Source organism: Amblyomma americanum, chromosome 9 (assembly GCF_052857255.1).
Source record: "Amblyomma americanum isolate KBUSLIRL-KWMA chromosome 9, ASM5285725v1, whole genome shotgun sequence".
Lineage (NCBI taxonomy): Eukaryota > Metazoa > Arthropoda > Arachnida > Ixodida > Ixodidae > Amblyomma > Amblyomma americanum.
In genome coordinates this window covers 67,920,509-67,940,073 of record NC_135505.1, presented here as the reverse complement: position 1 = coordinate 67,940,073, position 19,565 = coordinate 67,920,509, and the positions used below count along the sequence as shown (strand labels likewise).

The 19,565-nt window shown below is 43.2% G+C and overlaps 1 protein-coding gene across 1 annotated transcript; it reads left to right on the top strand.

Moving 5' to 3' along the window:
* Nucleotides 1-16,707: 16,707 nt before the first annotated feature.
* LOC144103403 (uncharacterized) lies at nucleotides 16,708-17,280 on the top strand. The gene has a single exon (XM_077636129.1). It carries the CDS (start codon nucleotides 16,708-16,710, stop codon nucleotides 17,278-17,280), a length of 573 nt encoding a protein of 190 aa, XP_077492255.1.
* The last annotated feature ends 2,285 nt before the right edge of the window (nucleotides 17,281-19,565 follow it).

Below are 19,565 nucleotides of genomic sequence, written 5' to 3'. Positions count from 1 at the left end.
ATCTGCGTGTTTTCTTGTTAATAGTTTAGGCAAAGTGAGATGCCTGAAGCATTTTTATGGATTACTCAAGAAAGATGAGAAAAGAGATTCGAATTTCGCGAAAAAGAAGCAGAGTGAACAGCAAGGACATATAAATTGAGAACGCCACCATTCACTCGATATATAAGCAAATTAAACAGCAGAGAAATCGTAGAAAGTTGGCTGGGCATTGTGCAGTTAATATTAAGTCTATTACCTTTTATGTGCTCGTCCTTTGCGTTCTTGCTGTGTTCACAGTTATTCTGACTTCACGTGCCACGGCTAACTGTGGGAGATATACGGTAAGGTGTGTTTCGAATTTTTTTAAACCTGTGTGATTCCACTACCTTCATATTGTCATGGCACAGACAGTTTAGAATTGCGCCTTTAGCCACACACTGCTCACGCGGCTGGCATCAAAATGACACGCTTGTATTTGTTAGTTCCACGCTGCAGTGACGTAACCATCAAGGAACTGTTTTAGATAGTGAGAAAAAAGATGCGGTGCTTGGAAACCAGCCATACTTTTTTGTTATTATTATCAGAGTGATCAGATTCTGTGGTCATGCCTAAGATTTCTCCGCGGTGGGATAACCGTGGTTATCCACTGGCCGTGCTCAAGCACGCAGTGCCTCATATAGTGTAGAATCTTAGTTCTCGCTCATCGGATGGGGCGTGCGGTAGTAAGATGCCGCAAAGTGCTTCGAAACACGTCTCAGGCAATCTGTGAGAGTCTGCGTAGAATATTTATTATTTATTTTAAATTTATGTCCACATACTGTAAACCCCAACCGGGGTTTTTAATCGTAGCTGCGTACTGTGGGGGCGCACCTGGAAAGCACCGTTAAATAGAATATTAAGGCAGATATTAATGGTGGGTGGAAACTGGCGAGATTAGATACCGGGAAGTTCATAATTATAGCGCAGCTGCGTTAAACCCACACAACACGCAGCGCTAACAAGAACCCGGCGTAGAAACTGCTGAAACACAAGCAGCGCTGACGTCGCCTAAAGCCAGCACTAAGCGCGGCTGGAATACACAGATAGGCATAAAAAAACATAAAAGCAAGAAAGCTTCGACATCGAAACCCAGATGTCATCATTTAAAGCTGTTTTGTACTTGCACCTTACGGAGTACTTCGTTTGCTGTGTGCTACTGTGTATTTTTTACCCACAGGGAGCAGGCTCAAAGTATTGATGCGTGGCTTCCCAATGGCATGTGAGCCAAACTATGAACGGTGAAAATGGAGCCGTGGGCTTCAAGGGTTCTAGAAACGATTGTGATCACATATCATACAGTGCGGACACATATCCTTAATTTTATCACATATCCTTAATTTTATTTCTGGCTGTGAATAGAACACGCCCGAATGTATCCATACCAGTTTCTTTGTCATGGCCCGGGGAAGTACATCTTTAATTGGCACGCATTCAAAAGAGAACTTTTCACGAACCCCGCAAAAAATATACTCCGTGGTTCTTGCTCCATTGAAATAAAGCGTAATTTCTTTGTAGTAGTAACCACGTAATCCTTTACTTCATAATCAATAGAAACGCAATGCCTATGCGTTGCAATTTAGCCGAGGCAATATGTACGTAAGCACGCCCTTTGGAATATTTGCTCCTGAATTCTAACAACCTTGTCAAGATAATCCGCGAGAGTATGCGCTTGCGATAACTTTTTCTGCGCGGCTTCTCCGGAGCAGCATTTATATCCTTGGCTTCAATTTACTTATCCAAATTACGTAAGCCAAGAATATTTATTACAAACAGATCAACACATTTACAGTGGTCCTTAAAGGGGTTAAAGTAAAGCAACACGAGTTGTGCTTCACATATGAGAAAATAAAAGCAGATTGTTTAAATTTTTATGCACCAAATAATGGTGAGCTTTGCTTATGCTATCTGAAGGAGCTTCACCGAATTTAAAAGCAACATCTATAAATGGCTATCAATTGAAAATTGTTTTGGGGAAGAGAAATGGCGCAGTATCTCTCTCACATATTTGCGGCCACCTGAATCGTGCCGTAGGTGATGCGATAAAGGAGCGACTGAGAGAAGAAAGAGGTGCCGTAGTGGAGAGCTCCTGAATAATTTCGACCACCGGCGGATCTTTAAAGTGCACTGACATGGCGCAGCACACGGGCGCCTTAGCGTTTCGCCTGCATCGAAACGCGGCCGCCGCGGTCGGATTAGAACTCGGGTACTCAGGATCAGTAGCCGAGCGTCCTAATCACTGAGCCACCGCGGAGGGTCTAACAATCAAACAATTAGAGGCCCATTGAGAAACTGTCCAGCAATTAAACAATTTCTCGATCGGGCTCTCTAAGGAAGCTTTCCCTCCACACGAAGCGTTCCGCACGCTGCCGAATTTTAAAGAATCAGTCGGAGAGAGGAAATAAACTTATAGAAGGTTTCTGCCACACTGTACTACGCAAAAATTCAAACCTCTCTTGCCAGATTTACTTATCGATTAGAGTACAAAGCACCAATACCCCATAAAATATATCTACTCTTCCCGTAGAGCCTACCTTTGCAACGGGTTAGGGTAGTGCCTAAAATCACTGCCTAACTTTGACGAAAACTGACATATATGAGCATTTGGGACTGGCGGTGACACAAGCACCAGAAATGCAAAAGGTAACGCAATCGTATCCTGCTTTTGTAAGGTGTTTTGGCCAGGTCGCGAAATCGTTTATTCCGGGCTTTCGGGCGAACTCACCAACCAACGAGGAGACCGGTTGTGGGGAGTTAGCTTATTGATGAAGCACCAGCAATTGCCCGAGGAACCTGTTTACGCCAGATAAATCGTCAACACATGCTGATACCTATTCCGCGTGGCGCAATTGTGGTTCAGAATGGTACATCGTGTGGCTCGATAATGAAGCGTTGATGAGGCGGAAAACTGATTCTGCGTTGCCGTCCACGTGCGCTGTAGCGGTTCTATAACAGAGAACGTGTTTTCCGTTTGACATTGACCATATGCAGTTCCCTCACCCTCGATGTTACTCGTTGGTAAGACACGCGCAAACTAAGAGCAACCTTGAGCATCTGTCTCTTCCTAATCCCTCTATTACACAGAGCAGGAGGTCTCAAAATATTTATTCCGATTGCTTGAGGCAGAATGGTACGTAAACTGCCCCAAAAAGTGGTTTTTAAGATTAGAAGCTAAAAATACCCATATTGCTTTCGGAACTCCAAAAACGACATCCTATTATGCGCACTCCAATGTTTTTAAAAACACTGGAACTACACAATTTCTGTGTTGAACTTCGGAGCGACTGAGGCATCATGTAATTAATTAGCTGACTTTTTGTTTCAAAACTAGTCAGATCTTTAAATGTGCTTCCAATTGAGCAAGTAAACGCAACGTGCTACAAAAACTGTTTACTTCTTAGCAGCCCAGTACTGGTCGTATGGAGGCTGATTATCAGAGTTCTAATGGCATCAGCAGTTCTGCTTGCGCGCGATTGCATTTCTTTAGTTTACGAAAGCTGGCACGTTTTTCAGGCATTTAGGTTGAAGCAGGCGTCCGACAATGATAGGCTAAAACCCGAAGGGGGGGGGGGGGGGGTTCGTTTTAGCGCGCTATTATTGGAGAGGTCACTTAAGCTGCGAATTGAGTATATAAGCCATAACATTAAGGGGCTAACGTTTACATAAGCGCGTTCGCCCATTCAAGTAATAAAGCCAGGTCATTGTTTCTGATACATTCAGAGACCGCTGGGAGTCCTGATACCACTCCTGGCGCAGGGGCGCAGCGTTTAAGCCTCTGCCCTGCGATGGCAGTTGCTGCCACCGGTGAGGCTTGTGTGACCCATGTAGCTTCTCCCTAGCAAACCCTTACCACCAATCATTAATTCAAAATATAACCTGCCACAGTGGGCAGCTTCCTCACAATCCGATGGGTGGGTGATGATGATGTTACAGGGTCATGTCACCTCGCTGGCCCACCTGTCACCCAAGGGGACCACGTAGTTGAAAGGTGGGCCGCATAGGGCAGTTTGCTCACAGCCCGTCGGCCCCGCTCGAATTTCAATGGAGGGGAAATTTTATCCTCCCGTGTATTGTGCAATGTCAGTGCACGTTAAAGAAAACCCGGTGGTCAAAACTTCCGCAGCCCTTCACTACGGTGTCGGTCACAGCCTGAATTGCTTTGGGACGCTAAACTCACATTCACCATAAACCAAACAACCCGGAAGCCGCCCCGAAGGACCTTACAGTCTAAGCGCCTCAGTCGAAGGTGTAGTGCGAATGCATTATAGGGAAAATAAATTTAAATAGTATCATAATACTTTTGATTTACAGTGGAAACTGTAAAATGTTGGTTTACCTATATAGCCCGTGGAATCTGCAACGTGAGTCGTAAGGCCTGATTATTTTTTAAAATAATTTTCAGTTAATGAAAACGAAATCAATTCATTATCCATCTGCTACAGGTAGCAGGCGGTAATTAAATTGCGAATAATTTATGCCCCTTCAAATAAACAGTTTTCACCTGCCGGCAGGTGTCACTGTCGGCAGATGTGTATCTCAGCTACGCATTAGGAGAGTCGAGGGGGAGGGGGGAGGGAGTGCGAGACAGAAGACAGAGTGAGACAGGGAGAGGACAGGTGGCCGAGCGGTTTGGGACCCAGAGCGTGGCTACCAATGAATGAGGAGGTAATCTCGTCGGTGCAGCAATATGCAATCTGACGGTATTTCCCGGAACAATCTATAGTTATATACCTTAACCAATGCTATAACAGCGTTCGCTGATTCAAGTGCTGTGCTGGTAAGCCTAGGCGGGTTATTTTTAATGGGAACTTTATTGTCGCCTTTCAGAAGTATTTTCTAAGCTTCCTACAAATTTTTAGTGTGCTTGCTTGAAAAGAAAAATAATACCGATAAAGATAGTCATGCTTTAGCTTATCATTCTCCGTTACGTCACTCATTCGTTTGCATTCCGAGAAAACTCGTTCTCATTTCACCGATACCACATTACATTAGGAACAGTGAATGTATTGATCAATAAGGTCTCATACACTCCCGAGAACTTCTCTGTAAATGAACCGCAGATTGCGCTTAGATTATGTACGGGGCAGTATAAATATTTTTGTTCTAGTTTGCCCATCGCTGCGCTATTTTAAAAGTAACGAGATAGTTCTCTTGCTCAGCCCGCTAAGAGGCATTGCGGGATGTTCACGCTTGCAATATGTTGTTGAAGGCTTTTTACAATCGGGATTTGGACTGGTGTCTAGCAGCGAAGACGTCCCGTTTGCTGCCAGGCACCAACAAACGACCAAGAACAGGGTAATGGAGAGAAAGTTTAAACTCGACCGTTAAAGGGAGATTTACGGGAATGTTTGCACACAACGAGCTATATACAGATCTCCGTTGACACAAATGCGAGCAAACAACATCATCTTATATTCTTAAAAAAAACAGAACAGGCGCGGCTAAAGTGGCAAGGTTTAGTTGTACTCACAGAGATAACGTGAGCAGAAATTGAAAATAATAGAACCGTAACGTCAGAAAAATATTTTTCTCGTTCCCATGCCAAGGATCAGAATTTTCTGCCTTGTTTTACAACGAACGAATTCATTGCAAATGAAGTTATTGGTTCTAAAGGAGAATGGGTGAAAGTGATGTGCCCTCCCCCCCCCCCCCCCGCCGAAGAAAAACAATCAGGAAACAAAACATCCTACACACTAATCATTTGAGGGGCATCTCTACGTTTTACTATTTTGCTGTTCTTTCTGTTTTCGCGGTCACCAAGAAAATAAAGCTGTCAGCTACGCAAATATGCTAAGCTTTAGCACAGGTTAGTCAATATAAGAATAGTTAGGAAATGAAATCATGGCAACGCGTCGATTGTGCCTCCAAATACCTTGGCCGCTGCTTATATTTAATCAGTGTAGAAACTGAGTCCCACACATAGTGGTGGAGCATACGTGCATTAAAAGCCCAAAGCAGCAAAATGTTCATCCAAGCTATCAGGCTGGTCTCGTCGCCGACGTTGTTAGCCACGGATGGCAAATCGTTGAGTAGAATATATATTCCTTCTAGTTCTTTCTTTATGTAGTCGCTGCTGCGTGCCCTATTTCCGTAAACCGATCTTATCCTGTCTCCGGTGAAATTCTGGGAACCGGAGGACAAAACTTCTTTGGAAGGAAGCGGTGGCTGTTTTCCAAGACTCTACGCGGCCGCTTGTCCTCAGGAATGAAACACTTGTTAGTCGGCGACAAAAAAAAGAAAATATTCGAATCTGCCGAATCAAGGTAACAGTGCTTATTTCGTTTCTAGTTATTATTATTTGAAGCCTCAAAGAAAAACAGTTAATTAAATTGCAATGTCCTACCTTCAAAAGTAAATCCCACTCTACGCCTCAACCTTGAAATTTTGTTGATACAACTAGATTTGAAGTTTGATAAATTAGTCTACTTGCGGCCTGCGATATTCGTACAGCCTATGATATCCGATTTTTTTAACATCTAGAAAGAATTCGTTTAGCACTTGAATGTTTTGATTTCACGCTGGCTGAGTTCATTGGACCATCGGCCTGCTGAACTGGGGTTTTTCTCGCGCTCGAAACTTGCAGAAATGGTGCCAGCGAACAGAACGCCCGGTTTTTCTAATCTCTCTCCACGGATGCTCTTGCGAGGCGCAGAGAGTGAGGGGCTGGGGCTAGAGAGTTTTGGCACAGCACATGTTTGGAAGAGCGAGCTATCATATATGTGAGACGTTAGCGGTACGACTTACTGTCGAGGACATAATTGCCCAGGACACACCACCACCATCAAACGCATATGGTTTTTTTTTTATCACCCGGTGTTTATATACAAAACTAGAGGTGATGAACCTAGGCTTTAGACTCTAGAAGTTGTGCTAGTGGAATCCGCAGAACAAGAGCGTACTTGGCACCTACAAGCTAATATCTTCAGTCGCAGTGGACAATTTTGTTTCTAGCAGTACGTTCACCGTACCGCTTGCCTCCAACTGTTTAGTGCCAAGTTGAGTATGACGTTCACTTTTCTGTCCATCGCAAAGACGCCGAATGTTGTCACGATCAGCAAAAACTTCCTTTTTAGCATCATCATCATCATCATCATTATCTGCCTCACTACACCCACTGCAGGGCAAAGGCCTCTCCCATGTCTCTAAAATTAACCCTGTCCTTTGCCAGCTGCGCCCACCCTATGCCTGCAAACATAATCTCGCATGTGGTGTCTTTTTTTTGTTACTGCCCTTGTTGCGCCGCCGTTCATTTCATCATGCACCAACTCGCCCCTCAGGCCCTTATTCTTAATCTCATCCACCCACCTACTCTTCTGCCGCCCCCTGCTAAGCTTGCCCTTTCTTGGAATCTACTCCGTTACCCTTAAAACCAGTGGTTATCTTGCCTTCGCATTACAAGCCCTGCCCAAGCCCATTTATTCCTGTCGATTTGGACTAGAATGTCATCTACACGCGTTTCTTTTCTCACCAATTCTGCATGCTTCCGGTCTCTTAAAGTTACACCTGTCATTACTCTTTCCACGACTCGCTGCGTTTTTCTTGACTTAACCTGAACCCTTTTCGTTAGCCTCCACGTTTCTGCCCCGTAGGTGAGTACCGGTAAAGTACAGCTCTTGTATACTTTTCTCGTCAGGGATTTCGGTAAACTGCCAGTCGTGATCCCAGGGAACTTGCCATATGCGCTCCACCCCATTCTTATCCTTCTAGTTATTTATCTCTCATGAACTGCATCAGCTTTCGCTACCTGCCCTAAATAGATGTATTCCTTTATCACTTCCAACACCTTGCTTCTAATTGTGAACTGCTGTTTCCTTGCTAGGCCGTTGTACATTGCTTTGATTTTCTGCTTGTTAATTTTAAGACCCACTCTAGTGCTCTGCATGTCTAAATCATTCATCATGTATTGCAGTGCATCTCCTGAGTGACTCAGCAAGGCAATGCCATCAGTGAATCGCAGATTATTTATGTATTCTTCATTCACTCTTATCCGAAATTGTTCTGAATTCAGGCCCCAGAATACCTCCTGTAAACAGCCGGGGAACAGCATTGTCGAGATCGTGTCTCTTTCCCTGATGCTCTTCCTTATTGGAATTTTATTCCTGACTTTACGGACTACTATGGTAGCTGTGCAGTTGCTGTGTATATCTTCCAGTATTTTGACATAAAGGTCTTCTACACCCTGATTCCACAATGCCTCTATGACTGCTGACGTTTACACTGAGCGGAATGCTTTCTCGTAATCATTGAAGGCTATATATAGGGCTTGTTTGTATTCGGCGAATTTCTCTATCACCTGACTTATAGTGCAATTATAATCTATCGTGGAATATTCTTCACAAAAGCCTGCCTGATTATTTGGTTGATTAAAGTCTAAGGTTGTCCTGACTCTATTAGTGATTACCTTTATGAAACCTTGTAGGCAGCGGACAGTAAGCTGATCGGAGTGTGATTTTTCTTGTGCTTGGCGTCTGCTTTCTTATAAATTGGATAATTTTTGCATTCTTCTAAGCTTCTGGTACGGTCGGTCGCGGTCATAAAGGCATTGCGTACACCGAGTGGCTAATTTTTCTAGCGCAATTTCTCCTCCATCCTTCAATGGATCTTCTGTTACCTGATCCTCCCCAGCCGCTTTTCCCCTTTCCATTGCACTTTAGGCTTTCTTTGCTTCCTCTTTCGTTGCTGGCGGGATGACGCATTGCTGTGTGCTACTGTCTCTCTCATTAACACTCTGATTACAGTGGCTACTTTACAGATCTGTGAAGAACTCTTCAGCTAGTTTAGCTATCTTATCTATGTTGCTAATGACATTGCCATCCTTGTCTCTTAACACATACATCTGGTGTTTACTTACGCCTAGTTTCCTCTTTACCGCTTTTAGACTACCATCGTTCTTTAGAGCATGCTCGATTCTCTCTATACTGGACTTCCTTATGCGGCGACCCTGCGCTGATTTATTAACTTGGATACCTCCACTACTTTTATCCTGCATGCAGGAGTTACACGCCCTCATGCTTTGGCGCTCCTTAATCAGATGTTTCGTCTCCTCAAATAGCTTGCCGGTATCTTGCCAAACCGACCTACTGCCTACTTCTACTGCGCACTTCTTAATAATAGCTGTCAGATTATGGGTAATTGTTTGAAGATTAAGATCGTCTTGCTCATTGAAGGCTGAGTATCTGTTCTGCAGTGATATTCTGAATTCCTCTGTTTTCCCTCTTACCGCTAACTCATTATCAGACTTCTTTTTCACTAGCTTCTTCCGTTCCCTCTTCAAGTCTACTCTAATTCCAGACCTTACCATTTTGTTGTCGCTACAGCGCTCCTTTCCGAGGAAGTCCACATCCTTAACGACGCCAGGTTTTGCGCATAGTATGAAGCCTATATCATTTTTAGTCCCACCATCGGGCCTCTTCCAGGCTCGCTTTGTTTTCCCGTTTGGAGAAGAAGGTATTTATGATCCGTAAATTATTTATATCTCCGATCTCTACTAATAACTCTCCCCTGTTCTTCCTAGAGTCTATCCCATAGTCACCTACCACATGGTCGCCAGGCTGGTTCTTGCCCACACCTTCGCATTGAACTCGCCCATCAGTACAGTGTACTGTCATTTTACTTTGTTCATTGCCAATTTTCCACGTCTTCATAGGAACCTACTCAGGTCTGGTCATCATGGTTGCACGTACGCGCGTAGTCCTGAACCACCTTCAGCATATACCTCCTGTTGAGCCTAATTACGATAGCTGCCACCCCCTCTACTCAACTCCTCTATGTTGCCAGCTATCCCCCCTTTAATGAATAATCCCACAGCCAGTTCTCGTCTATCCACTAATCCGTGATAGCACAATATGTGCCCGTCCTTTAGTACTGTATACGCCCCACCTGTCCTCCTAACCTCACTGAGCCCTATGACATTCCATTTAATTCCCACTAGTTTCTCGAGCAGCGCTGCTAGGCTAGCCTCACTAGTTAAGGTTCTAGCGTTGAACGTTGTCAGCCTCAGATTCCAATCGAAGCCTGTCCCAAGTCAGAGATTCTTAGCACCCTACGCTGCGTCAAAGGTATGACCGCCGCCTTGGTCAGTCTCCGCAGCCGCTTGGGGACTGTGGGCCGAGGGTTAATTGGTTTGATCATATAAGGTTGTGGTCGAGTCCTACAACAGAGTGACCAAAACCTGTTCTGGTGAGGGAATGCATTGACGGGTCTGGTCACCTATCTCAAGCCGCGCCCAAGGCCTGGTTATTCAATTCCATCGACACGCGGAGTTTTTTCTTTAAACCCGCTGGAGAATGACGAGGCAGCGGGATTCGAAGATCAGTTCTCTTGCTCGAGAGGCGGCTATTCTGCCTCTACGCCATCGCAAAGCAATGGCGTAGCTGACTTCAAGTGTCAACGTAAAAAAAGAACAAAAACGAAGTTGGTGGTAGAGCCCCATCTAGCAGCAAAAAAGCACTTTCTCAAATGTTTTCCTCGAGTCAGTGTGTGACATTATAGTAGACGACGCAGCTCATAATCTAAAAGCTTTCTGGACAACGTCTCAGAAGCCTTGTTGCCAGCCCTATTGGCTGCTCTACCAGCGCACTGATGCAGCTTTTACCAAAGATCATCGCTGGTCGCAGCATGGTGGCCGCACCTGTAACGGAATAAACGCTCTTGGTCTCAGTGAGTCTTGCTGTGGTAGGCGATCCAGGTTTTGACGTCACCCCAGAGCACGCTCTTTGGCAAATGGTTGCAAAATTTGTCGCAACAGAGGGGCACCGTACTGTGCAAGCTGCTCTCATATTTCAATAATTAGGCGACCCTAATCGTTAGCTGGCAAGATTTTATATTATTGCACCAGCCACGAGTGTTTGTCGCAAAAGATTGCCTCTTAATCTACACAGACATCCGCTTAAAACGCTTCGCTCAAAGCCTCGATATTTTATGACTTCCGTTTTTCTTCGAGGAAACAAAGCTGTCCATTCTATAGCTTGCAACGGCACGGCAGGGCTAATTACTTGTGCTGAAATATGCTGCGTAGCTCAGTGCTGAGCTACCGCGGAAAAAGCCGCTTACGGGAAGTTGTCACACTCATTATTGCACCACGTCCTGTTTCGATTTTCCAATCAGCGCCTATTATTTCGAAAATTTATTCTTCGCCTCTGGTAGAGTGCCACGAAATCTGGATGCAACTTGCGAAAGCAAATTGTGTCTTCATTGTTGGGAAATCTGAAACCTTACCCGGGGAAGGACTAACGAGATGTCAAGAGCCTTTCGATCTTTTATGTGGTTCAGTTTCAACACATAGAGTTTTTTGGGGGGGCTGCTTTATACCTGTTAGGTTTAGTTTTTAGGCTTAGTTGTGTTGTGCAAAAGCTTGGTAAAACGAAGAACTCACGAAATTAAAACGACGACTACCTGCCTAACTGCGTCTTCCCAAGCATCGTTTGGTGCCAATGATTATAGCTATTCAGATTGTTATGCGTGCTACAAGTGATAAATATTTTCTGTTCTGCTTGTTTTGTATTAGACAGATGTAATATTAAACGTTCCATATTATATAGGTCTTCCTCTATTGGCACTTTTTTCTAGTGTTAATTGATTTTTCAGTAATTAGTGAACAAACAGAAAATTTGTATGAGTGACGGCATAATATTCGCTTCCACGCGAATGTATTAAGAGGATAAACAGGAAAAACGCAATCGTAAAGCTTCTTAAGTGTTATCAGTGCAAACTGCCAGAAGCTTGTTGGCTTCAAATGCTAAAATACTTCAGACTTAAATTATTTGACATATTCGACATAGTCAAAGTGGTCATTGTGAGTAATACTTTAGCCACCAGGTTTGCACACCCACTGCGATGGTGCGAACTGGTACATACCTCAAAGCGAAACACCTAGATTGCTTAAGGGACAAGTGAAGAGGATGTAGAATAGGATGAATTAAGATGAATGGAATGTATGAAAATGCTAGGTAAAGGCTGCAAGGTTTTTGTCCCAGCTTTTGAAATGGTGGCGTAATCACCGAAAAAAGCCCCTTCGGCGTTCTGGGTTCTATGCAGTGCACAGGGGCGGGCAGAGGACGCAAAGGTGAAGTAACGTATGGTAGCGCTGCGTTTTACCGAAGAAACAGCTGCTAAAAAGAACGCCATCGAAGGTGAAGCCCAGTAAGCACTAATTGGATATATCGGTCAACTCAGGGCAGCATGTGGGCGAAGGCAGCACGCGCTTGAAATTTCGACAAAAGAAATGTCACCATGAATTTTGCCGCCCTGCTCAAATGCGTTCAGTAGATACTTTAACGTCGTCGCGTTTTCAACCTGTGATTAGGTATCTATGTTTAGTGGTAGCCCCAAACTGCTTGGCACGCTTTGCCTTGAAGTTTTTTTTTACAGTTACATCCTAAATAACCTCGAATTTTGAAAAAAATAACATTCTATACTCCCTTTAGAAGGCGCCAATATAGCTTCTATACAACGCGAAAGGCGATCATCGTAGTGCATCAAAACACTTTTGGTTTTAGGCACTGGGAAGTTATTTGCTTCAGATATTTGTTCGAGTCAGAAAGAGAAATAACTTTTTATTTATGAAATAGTACGAAGATTGCAAACAAGACGCTCCGATCATTTATTTTTCTTGAGTTCGGGAAATTTTGCGTATCCATAACACTTGCATTTCTACGAAGATACGCAGAGTTCTCGCCTAAAATTGCAGAAGCTAATCACAATAAACTTTCGTAAACTATAACAGAAAAGTTTCACAATGTTCTTGTTGACTTTATCTTCAAAGAGTATTGTTTGAAGATTTATAAGGTGCATTTCTAAGTCCGCAGCTACTTTTGTCAGAACCCTGAGTAGCAAATGGTTTACTTGAGTTTGTTTCGTACTCTAAGTGATCCTATCTTGAAGCGTTTTCTTAACAGGTTGCAAGAATATTAAACACAAAGAACAGTCCTAGATTTCTCCGCTGAGGCTGTCGCTTTAAACTGGTGTCTCAAATATACTAAGAAGTTTGTTCACTCTGTCGCTGCTCTACTGCAAGTGCTCATCCACTCTTTCTTCGGTCCTGTACTTATACTCCATAGCTCTACTCTTAATGTAGGAAAGAGGGGGGGGGGTACAGCGTGTTGTGTGTAATTCCAGAAAACGCGCAAACCAATGATAACACTGACCTAATGCAAAAAGAGAACGTGAGGTTATTTGGCATGCATTTTTATTTATGTTAAAACTTGCTGAGCTCTCTCGCAGTGATTATACCACACTATTTATTCGCACTTTACAAATAGTGCCGCAACTGGCAAGAGACAACCTATGCTTGCACACACAGTCTCCAAAACCGTTTTGTCTTACAGGATATTTGTCTTTTTTAAACAATGCTGCATACCGTTGACTCTTACAGCAACTCAGAAAACCGATGTAAATGAAAGCATACGAAGTGTGTGGGGCTTTTATACTACAAGAATAGAGCTGCAGTCAAACAGCAAAGGAAGCCTCAATTTCCAAGTCTTAGTGACTGGCAATCTACTAAATATCAATGTAGAGTGCACAGAGAAACAGAGAGAGAAAGATAAGCAGAAACGAAGGGAGGTTAACTAGGCAATGCCCAGTTTTCTACCCTACACATGGGAAGGGGAATGGAGGAAGAGATCGAAAGGAGAGGAACGAAAGGGTGATTACTTTTTTACGCATGCGTAGGCCATTAGTAAAAGAGTACACAGGGCACAATATGAAAGTTTACAACTTTGAACTCAATGGTGAGTCCTTCAAGAACTTCAAGAGCGCCTTCAAAGCACTAGTCAGAGAGGAAGGTTTACTACCAATAACATGGATTCTTGGTTCTGCAAGAGGGTTTGGTTTATGGTTTATGAGGGTTAAATATCTCAAAGCGACTCAGGCTATGAGGGACGCCGTAGTGAAGGGCTCCGGAAATTTCTAACACTGGGGTTCTGAACGTGCACTGACATCGCACAGCACACGGGCCTCTAGGATTTCGCCTCCATCGAAATTCGACCGCCGCGGCCGGGATCGAGCCCGCGTCTTTCGGGCCAGCAGTCGGGCGCCATAACCACTCAGCCACCGCGGCGGCCCATTCTGCAAGTGGGAGCGGATCTAAGCGGCAGGGTGATGCAGCCTGCAGTGCGCGCTAGAGCTCAAACCGACGACAATCACAAAGTAGGAGCTGAGTTGTCGGATCGCACCCGCAGGAGTGTCTTTCGTTGCGATGAATTGGGAGTATGCATTTGTAAACGCCACTAAAGAAATGGGGTGGGTTAGGCACACAGTGGACTAGCAAGCTCGTTCAAGACACGAGGTAGGGAAAAAAGAAACGCGAAAACAAGAGGCCTTGCTGCCACTGACAAAACATAACTGACAGAAATGTCATTTACCAAGAGTCACCAAGCTTTAGGTGGCCTGAATAAGAAAGTATAATATGAAGACTATTTAGCATGGTCTAGAGAGCGCAAGTTGCCCAAAAGCGATGAATAGAAAGTAGGCATAAGCGAGCTTCTTATTTATGCCTTGAGAAATAAGGATGGCACGCAGTTAGAAAAATGAATACGAAACTTGACGTAGCCGATGATATCTGCAGTTATCGAAGAGTATCCCTAATAATCACTAGAATGCTGGCGCAGGCGGAGGTAACTAGGAACCGAACAAACCACCAATAGAGAAGTAGACAATCAAGCGAACGGCGCAGCACTCTCAAAAAGAAAAAGTTGTTGAAAATCAGGTATATATTTTTTTTAAAAGAACACTGTGATGATTACGATTTCAAAACCGGCCAGTCTGCAGAGGCAATGCCTATGAATCTCGCCTTCCTAGTCTCGAAAAAGCTAAGATTAACTTTATTCATAAGAACAACTTGAAAACAACTTGAAACAACTTGAAAAATAACAAACTACCAGCTACTATTCATTGACTATATGACAATTTTTAAGGAGATCTCTAACACAATCCGAATGACTGCAATTTACGACTGGACCAGGAGGGCATTCATTAAGGCTAATCAACAATGTATCATATTCACGTCATCAAACATATGATTTAGAAATCCACCAAACATTGGCGGCACTATATATTTTCTTCACATGTTCTGGGGAATAAATTTACTACGTCTATACCGCAACATTCAAGTCAGGAATTATGGAAACAGGATTTTTCGGAGGCATATAAGAAGGTGCTGCAAAATTATATAAAAGTACTGCCAGTCAGCATATTATGTTTTCTGAAGATGCTTCCATCCCAATCAGAAAAAGCATCAGGCAGGGAGACAGGATCTTTCCAGCGCCATTCACTCAGTGCTTGCAGCAGGCGTTGAGAGATCTCCATTCGGAAGGGTTGCGATAAGAATATTCGACCATAAATCAGTATTTTGCGATACGCTGATGACATACCCTTGTTAGCTAGCGCGGCCTGTCAGCTTGCTCTATTGCTGAAGACGAACCGCGTCTTTACGATGTTCATTTGGCGTCTAAACGGCGAAGGTGCAGTCGTACAAAGCGCTTCCCTCTGTTTATTGGGTGGTCCCTCTCACACAGTTGTTCGACACATTTTTTTCGCGTTTCATATCCTTTCTTGACCAGAAGAACTATTTTTGAACACAGTAATACAAGACCGGCTGCGACATGCTTTGCCTGATTGCTTTGTTTGCTGTAGGGATGTTGCATCGGTAGCTTCAACGAATATGTTTCTAATATTGGTAAGGTGTTTCCGCAAACTAAGTTCCCAATTTTGTGCAGAACATTTAAATACAGTGAAAAAAACTAGTTTATGAATTGATGAGATCGTTGCTTTGACACTGGTTTCTCTGTACAGGTCTGCATACCTTGGAAACTTATGAGCAAACGTTCAGAAAAAGCTGAAAACAACGGCTTTAATACTTCCGATGAAAAATTGTTTTGTAAGGTTTCCACAACTACCTTATTACTAAAAGCGCGGCTCTATATGAAAGGCATTTCATATGAATGGCATTTCCATCGGGCAGTGGTGGCGGTGGCACGTTGCTGCACAAGAGTGCTCAAACAACTGTTTTGAATTTGCAGTTCCTTCGCTGCTGTCCGTCTGCAAGAATTTCCGTATCACGCGCGATCTGCATTCTGCTGGCTTCGTTGACGCACCGTGTGCGGCTGCCTATCGTGCTTTCATCACGTGAAGATACGCCCCTTCCTTCTGGCTATAAGGCTGCGCAAGTCGTCGAGAGGCTTAACACATCGGGCAGCGGTGGCGGTGGCACGTTGCTGCACAAGAGTGCTCAAACAACTGTTTTGAATTTGCAGGTTAGTTGTCTTTTCTTACTGTTGTTAAGCTGCCAGTGCATACTGCCGCCACTGCTGCCACTGCTGCCCATGGTCTAGTGTCTTGCTTGCAATGTCATCTGAAAAGTTTGATCCTTGTTCTGCATGCTACGAAGACATTATAGATGGTGAAGAATTTATGACTTGTGCGGATTGCTGTCAAAGGTTTCATATAGGGAAGTGTGCAGGGGTTGGGGAGCGGAGTTTCAAAGCAAAAAATGCCGAATTAAGAAAAGCCTTGAAATGCTTGACATGTCGATCTTCGGCGTCACGCAGTCAGGATAGCAGCAGTAATGCATCTTCTGCTGTCCTATGCAAACAGCTTGCTGAGATTAGTAAGGCTTTGGCAAATCTCACGGCCAAAGTGGACAATGTGACATCTTTGAAGGAAACCGTTTCAAGCATTGAAATGTCTGTACAACATATGTCTGACACGTGTGACAAATTGCTCGAAGTATCTAATAGACATGACAAGGAAATCGAGCTCCTGCGTAAGAGAGCTGACGACATTGAGGCAAACCAGGACGGGCAGCAAATTCGAAAACTGCGTCAGGAATTGAACGATCTGAGCCAGTACAGTAGGCGGCAAAACATGGAAATACATGGAATACCTGTGACAGATGATGAAGATTTACTGAGCAAAGTAAACAGCCTTGCTGTGAAGCTTGACTTGCCAACACTTGTTGCAAAGGACATTGAAGGGCTACACCGCCTTCCATCTCAACCAGACAAGGTGCCTGTGGTTTTGATCCGTTTTGCCAACCGATCCACAAAAACAGACTGGATTTCAAAGCGCAAAGAATGCGAAGATGACATTCGATTCTTTGATAACCTGACGGCTTCTAGCAGGAATTTACTGTGGCTCGCTAAAATGAAGGCTAAGGAAATGAAGTACGCTTTCGTCAGGTCTAAGGAAGGAAAGATCTACGCTCGAAAGCAACCTGGTGCACGAGCCATCAGGATCGCTTGTGAGGAGGACATTGATAAGATGGTTTAATCACTGTTGCTGCGAGTCTGCGTAGTACGCCTGCTCAACAATGGCTTATTTTACTGCCGAGTCATTCACCGACTTTCTAAAGGACGGTGCTTACAATCCTCGCAACACACTATCTCTTTACCACTTGAACTGTCAAAGCCTAAAAAATAAATCAGAAGAAGTAGAAGCTGAATTAACTAAACTGAACTTTAATTTTGACCTTATTGCCTTCACTGACACATGGTTTACCTCAAATGCAGATGTCAGCGAGTCTCCTGGTTACAAACCCATTTCAGTATTTCGAGATGGAATGCGTGGTGGTGGTGTATCTTTATATGTGCAAAATTATTTGTGCTTTGAGGTCTTGTCGGATTATTCACTTGTTTGTACTGATTTTGAAACTGTCTGCATTGCTTTTCATAGAGTTGCTATTATGGATGTGTATCGCCCCCCTCAAGGAAATTCTGACAATTTTTTTCGCTTCATTGATTGTTTTCTGAAGTTTGCAAACCAAAACAACTGGCGTATCATTGTGCCAGGTGACTTCAATATTAACTTTTTGGAGGATAACGCTCTGAAGATTAATTTAAATGAAATAATGCTGTCTAATGGTTGTGACAACATTATTGAATTGCCTACTCGCATATCCTTGCACTCTGAAACATTAATTGATTTGTGCTTCACTAATTTCCCACCTCAGAGTTGCATATCCGGTGTTTTTTCTTCTGGTATTAGTGATCACTTGCCTTTCTTTTCACTTTTTCCTGATACGACCAAATTGAATAAACCCGTTCACGCTCGTAGAGTTAATGATGAAAAGAGCATCTCCAGATTTTTCACTTGTTGTCTACAAATAATTGGGTAGATGTATATGGTGAAAATGACTCGTCCCGTGCTTATGATATATTTATTCAGAAGCTGCTTGAATGCTATTACGCCGCGTTCCCAACTCAAACTATAAATAAAACATAGAAAGGCTAGAAAAGAATGGATGACAGGAGCACTTTTGAAACAAATAAAGAAAAGAACAAAATGTTCTCTCGTTTTTTGGAAACGCGATGCCCGGATGATTTAGTTAAGTTTAAGAAGTTTCGAAATAAATTAAACCCAGATCTAAAGAAAGCCAAATCTTTTTTCTATATTAATAAGTTGTCGTCAATCTTACACAATCCTAAATTACTTTGGCAAGGTGCTAACGTTTTTATAGGGAACAGGAAGTATTGTCTTCCCTCTGAGCTGAAAGTCAATGGGGTGAATTATGCTGGAGTTTCACTTCCCAATATGCTGAATGAACACTTTTTAGCTGCCGGAGCATACCGACCTTCTGCTAGCTGTCATTCAACCCGGACTGTCGACTCATACTTACCCTCTTGCAGTACTGAATCTATATTTTTGTCCCCTACTTCAGTGGATGAAGTTATTTCTATTCTTAATTCATTTAGGAACACCTGCCCACCTGGAGATGACGAAGTTGCTGATTTTCCTATCAAATGTGCTGTAAATATTATTACTGGCCCTCTTACGCATATTTGTAACAGAATGCTACTTTCTGGTGTATTCCCTAGCAAATTAAATGTCGCGCGCGTTACCGTTTTATTCAAAGGAGGCAACAAAAATGACCCAAATAATTACCGTCCTATTTCGGTATTGCCACTGTTTTCGAAGTTAGCTGAGCGTGTACTCTATAGGCGACTAAACAATTTCTTACAAGCTAAACATCTTATCTGCCCCCAACAGTATGGCTTTCAGGCCGGTAAATCAACAGAATCTGCTCTGTTAGATATTAAAAACTCTATAATTAACAATTTTGAAACTAAGCTTTTTTCTGTTGGAATTTTTCTTGACCTACGCAAAGCTTTCGATTCTGTGCAACATACAATAGTGCTCCATAAATTAAAGTCTTACGGGATCCGTGGAGTGGCAAATTCACTTTTGGAAAGTTATCTAACTGCACGGATACAGTACACTAAGATTCATGATGTAAAATCCAGTTTTGGTATGATAAAATTCGGTGTCCCTCAGGGTTCAATTTTGGGACCACTTTTATTTATTCTCTATATTAATGACATTGTAAACATTCCATTAACTCCTAATATCATGATGTATGCCGACGATACTAATGTCTTTTTTTCCTGCTCCAGTCTCCAAGTAATTGAACACCAATGTAATGCCTGGCTTGAGGAGTTAGCGGTTTGGCTCTATGCTAATCAAATTCAATTAAACGTAAACAAAACAAAGTTTATGCTCTTCCATCCAAAAAAGAAACCATTAGATCATCACATCAAACTTTTTTTAATGACTTTAAC

What these genes read in the sequence shown, in the direction of transcription:
- LOC144103403 (XM_077636129.1), top strand. Translation starts at nt 16,708, where the DNA reads ATGTCTGACACGTGTGACAAATTGCTCGAAGTATCTAATAGACATGAC.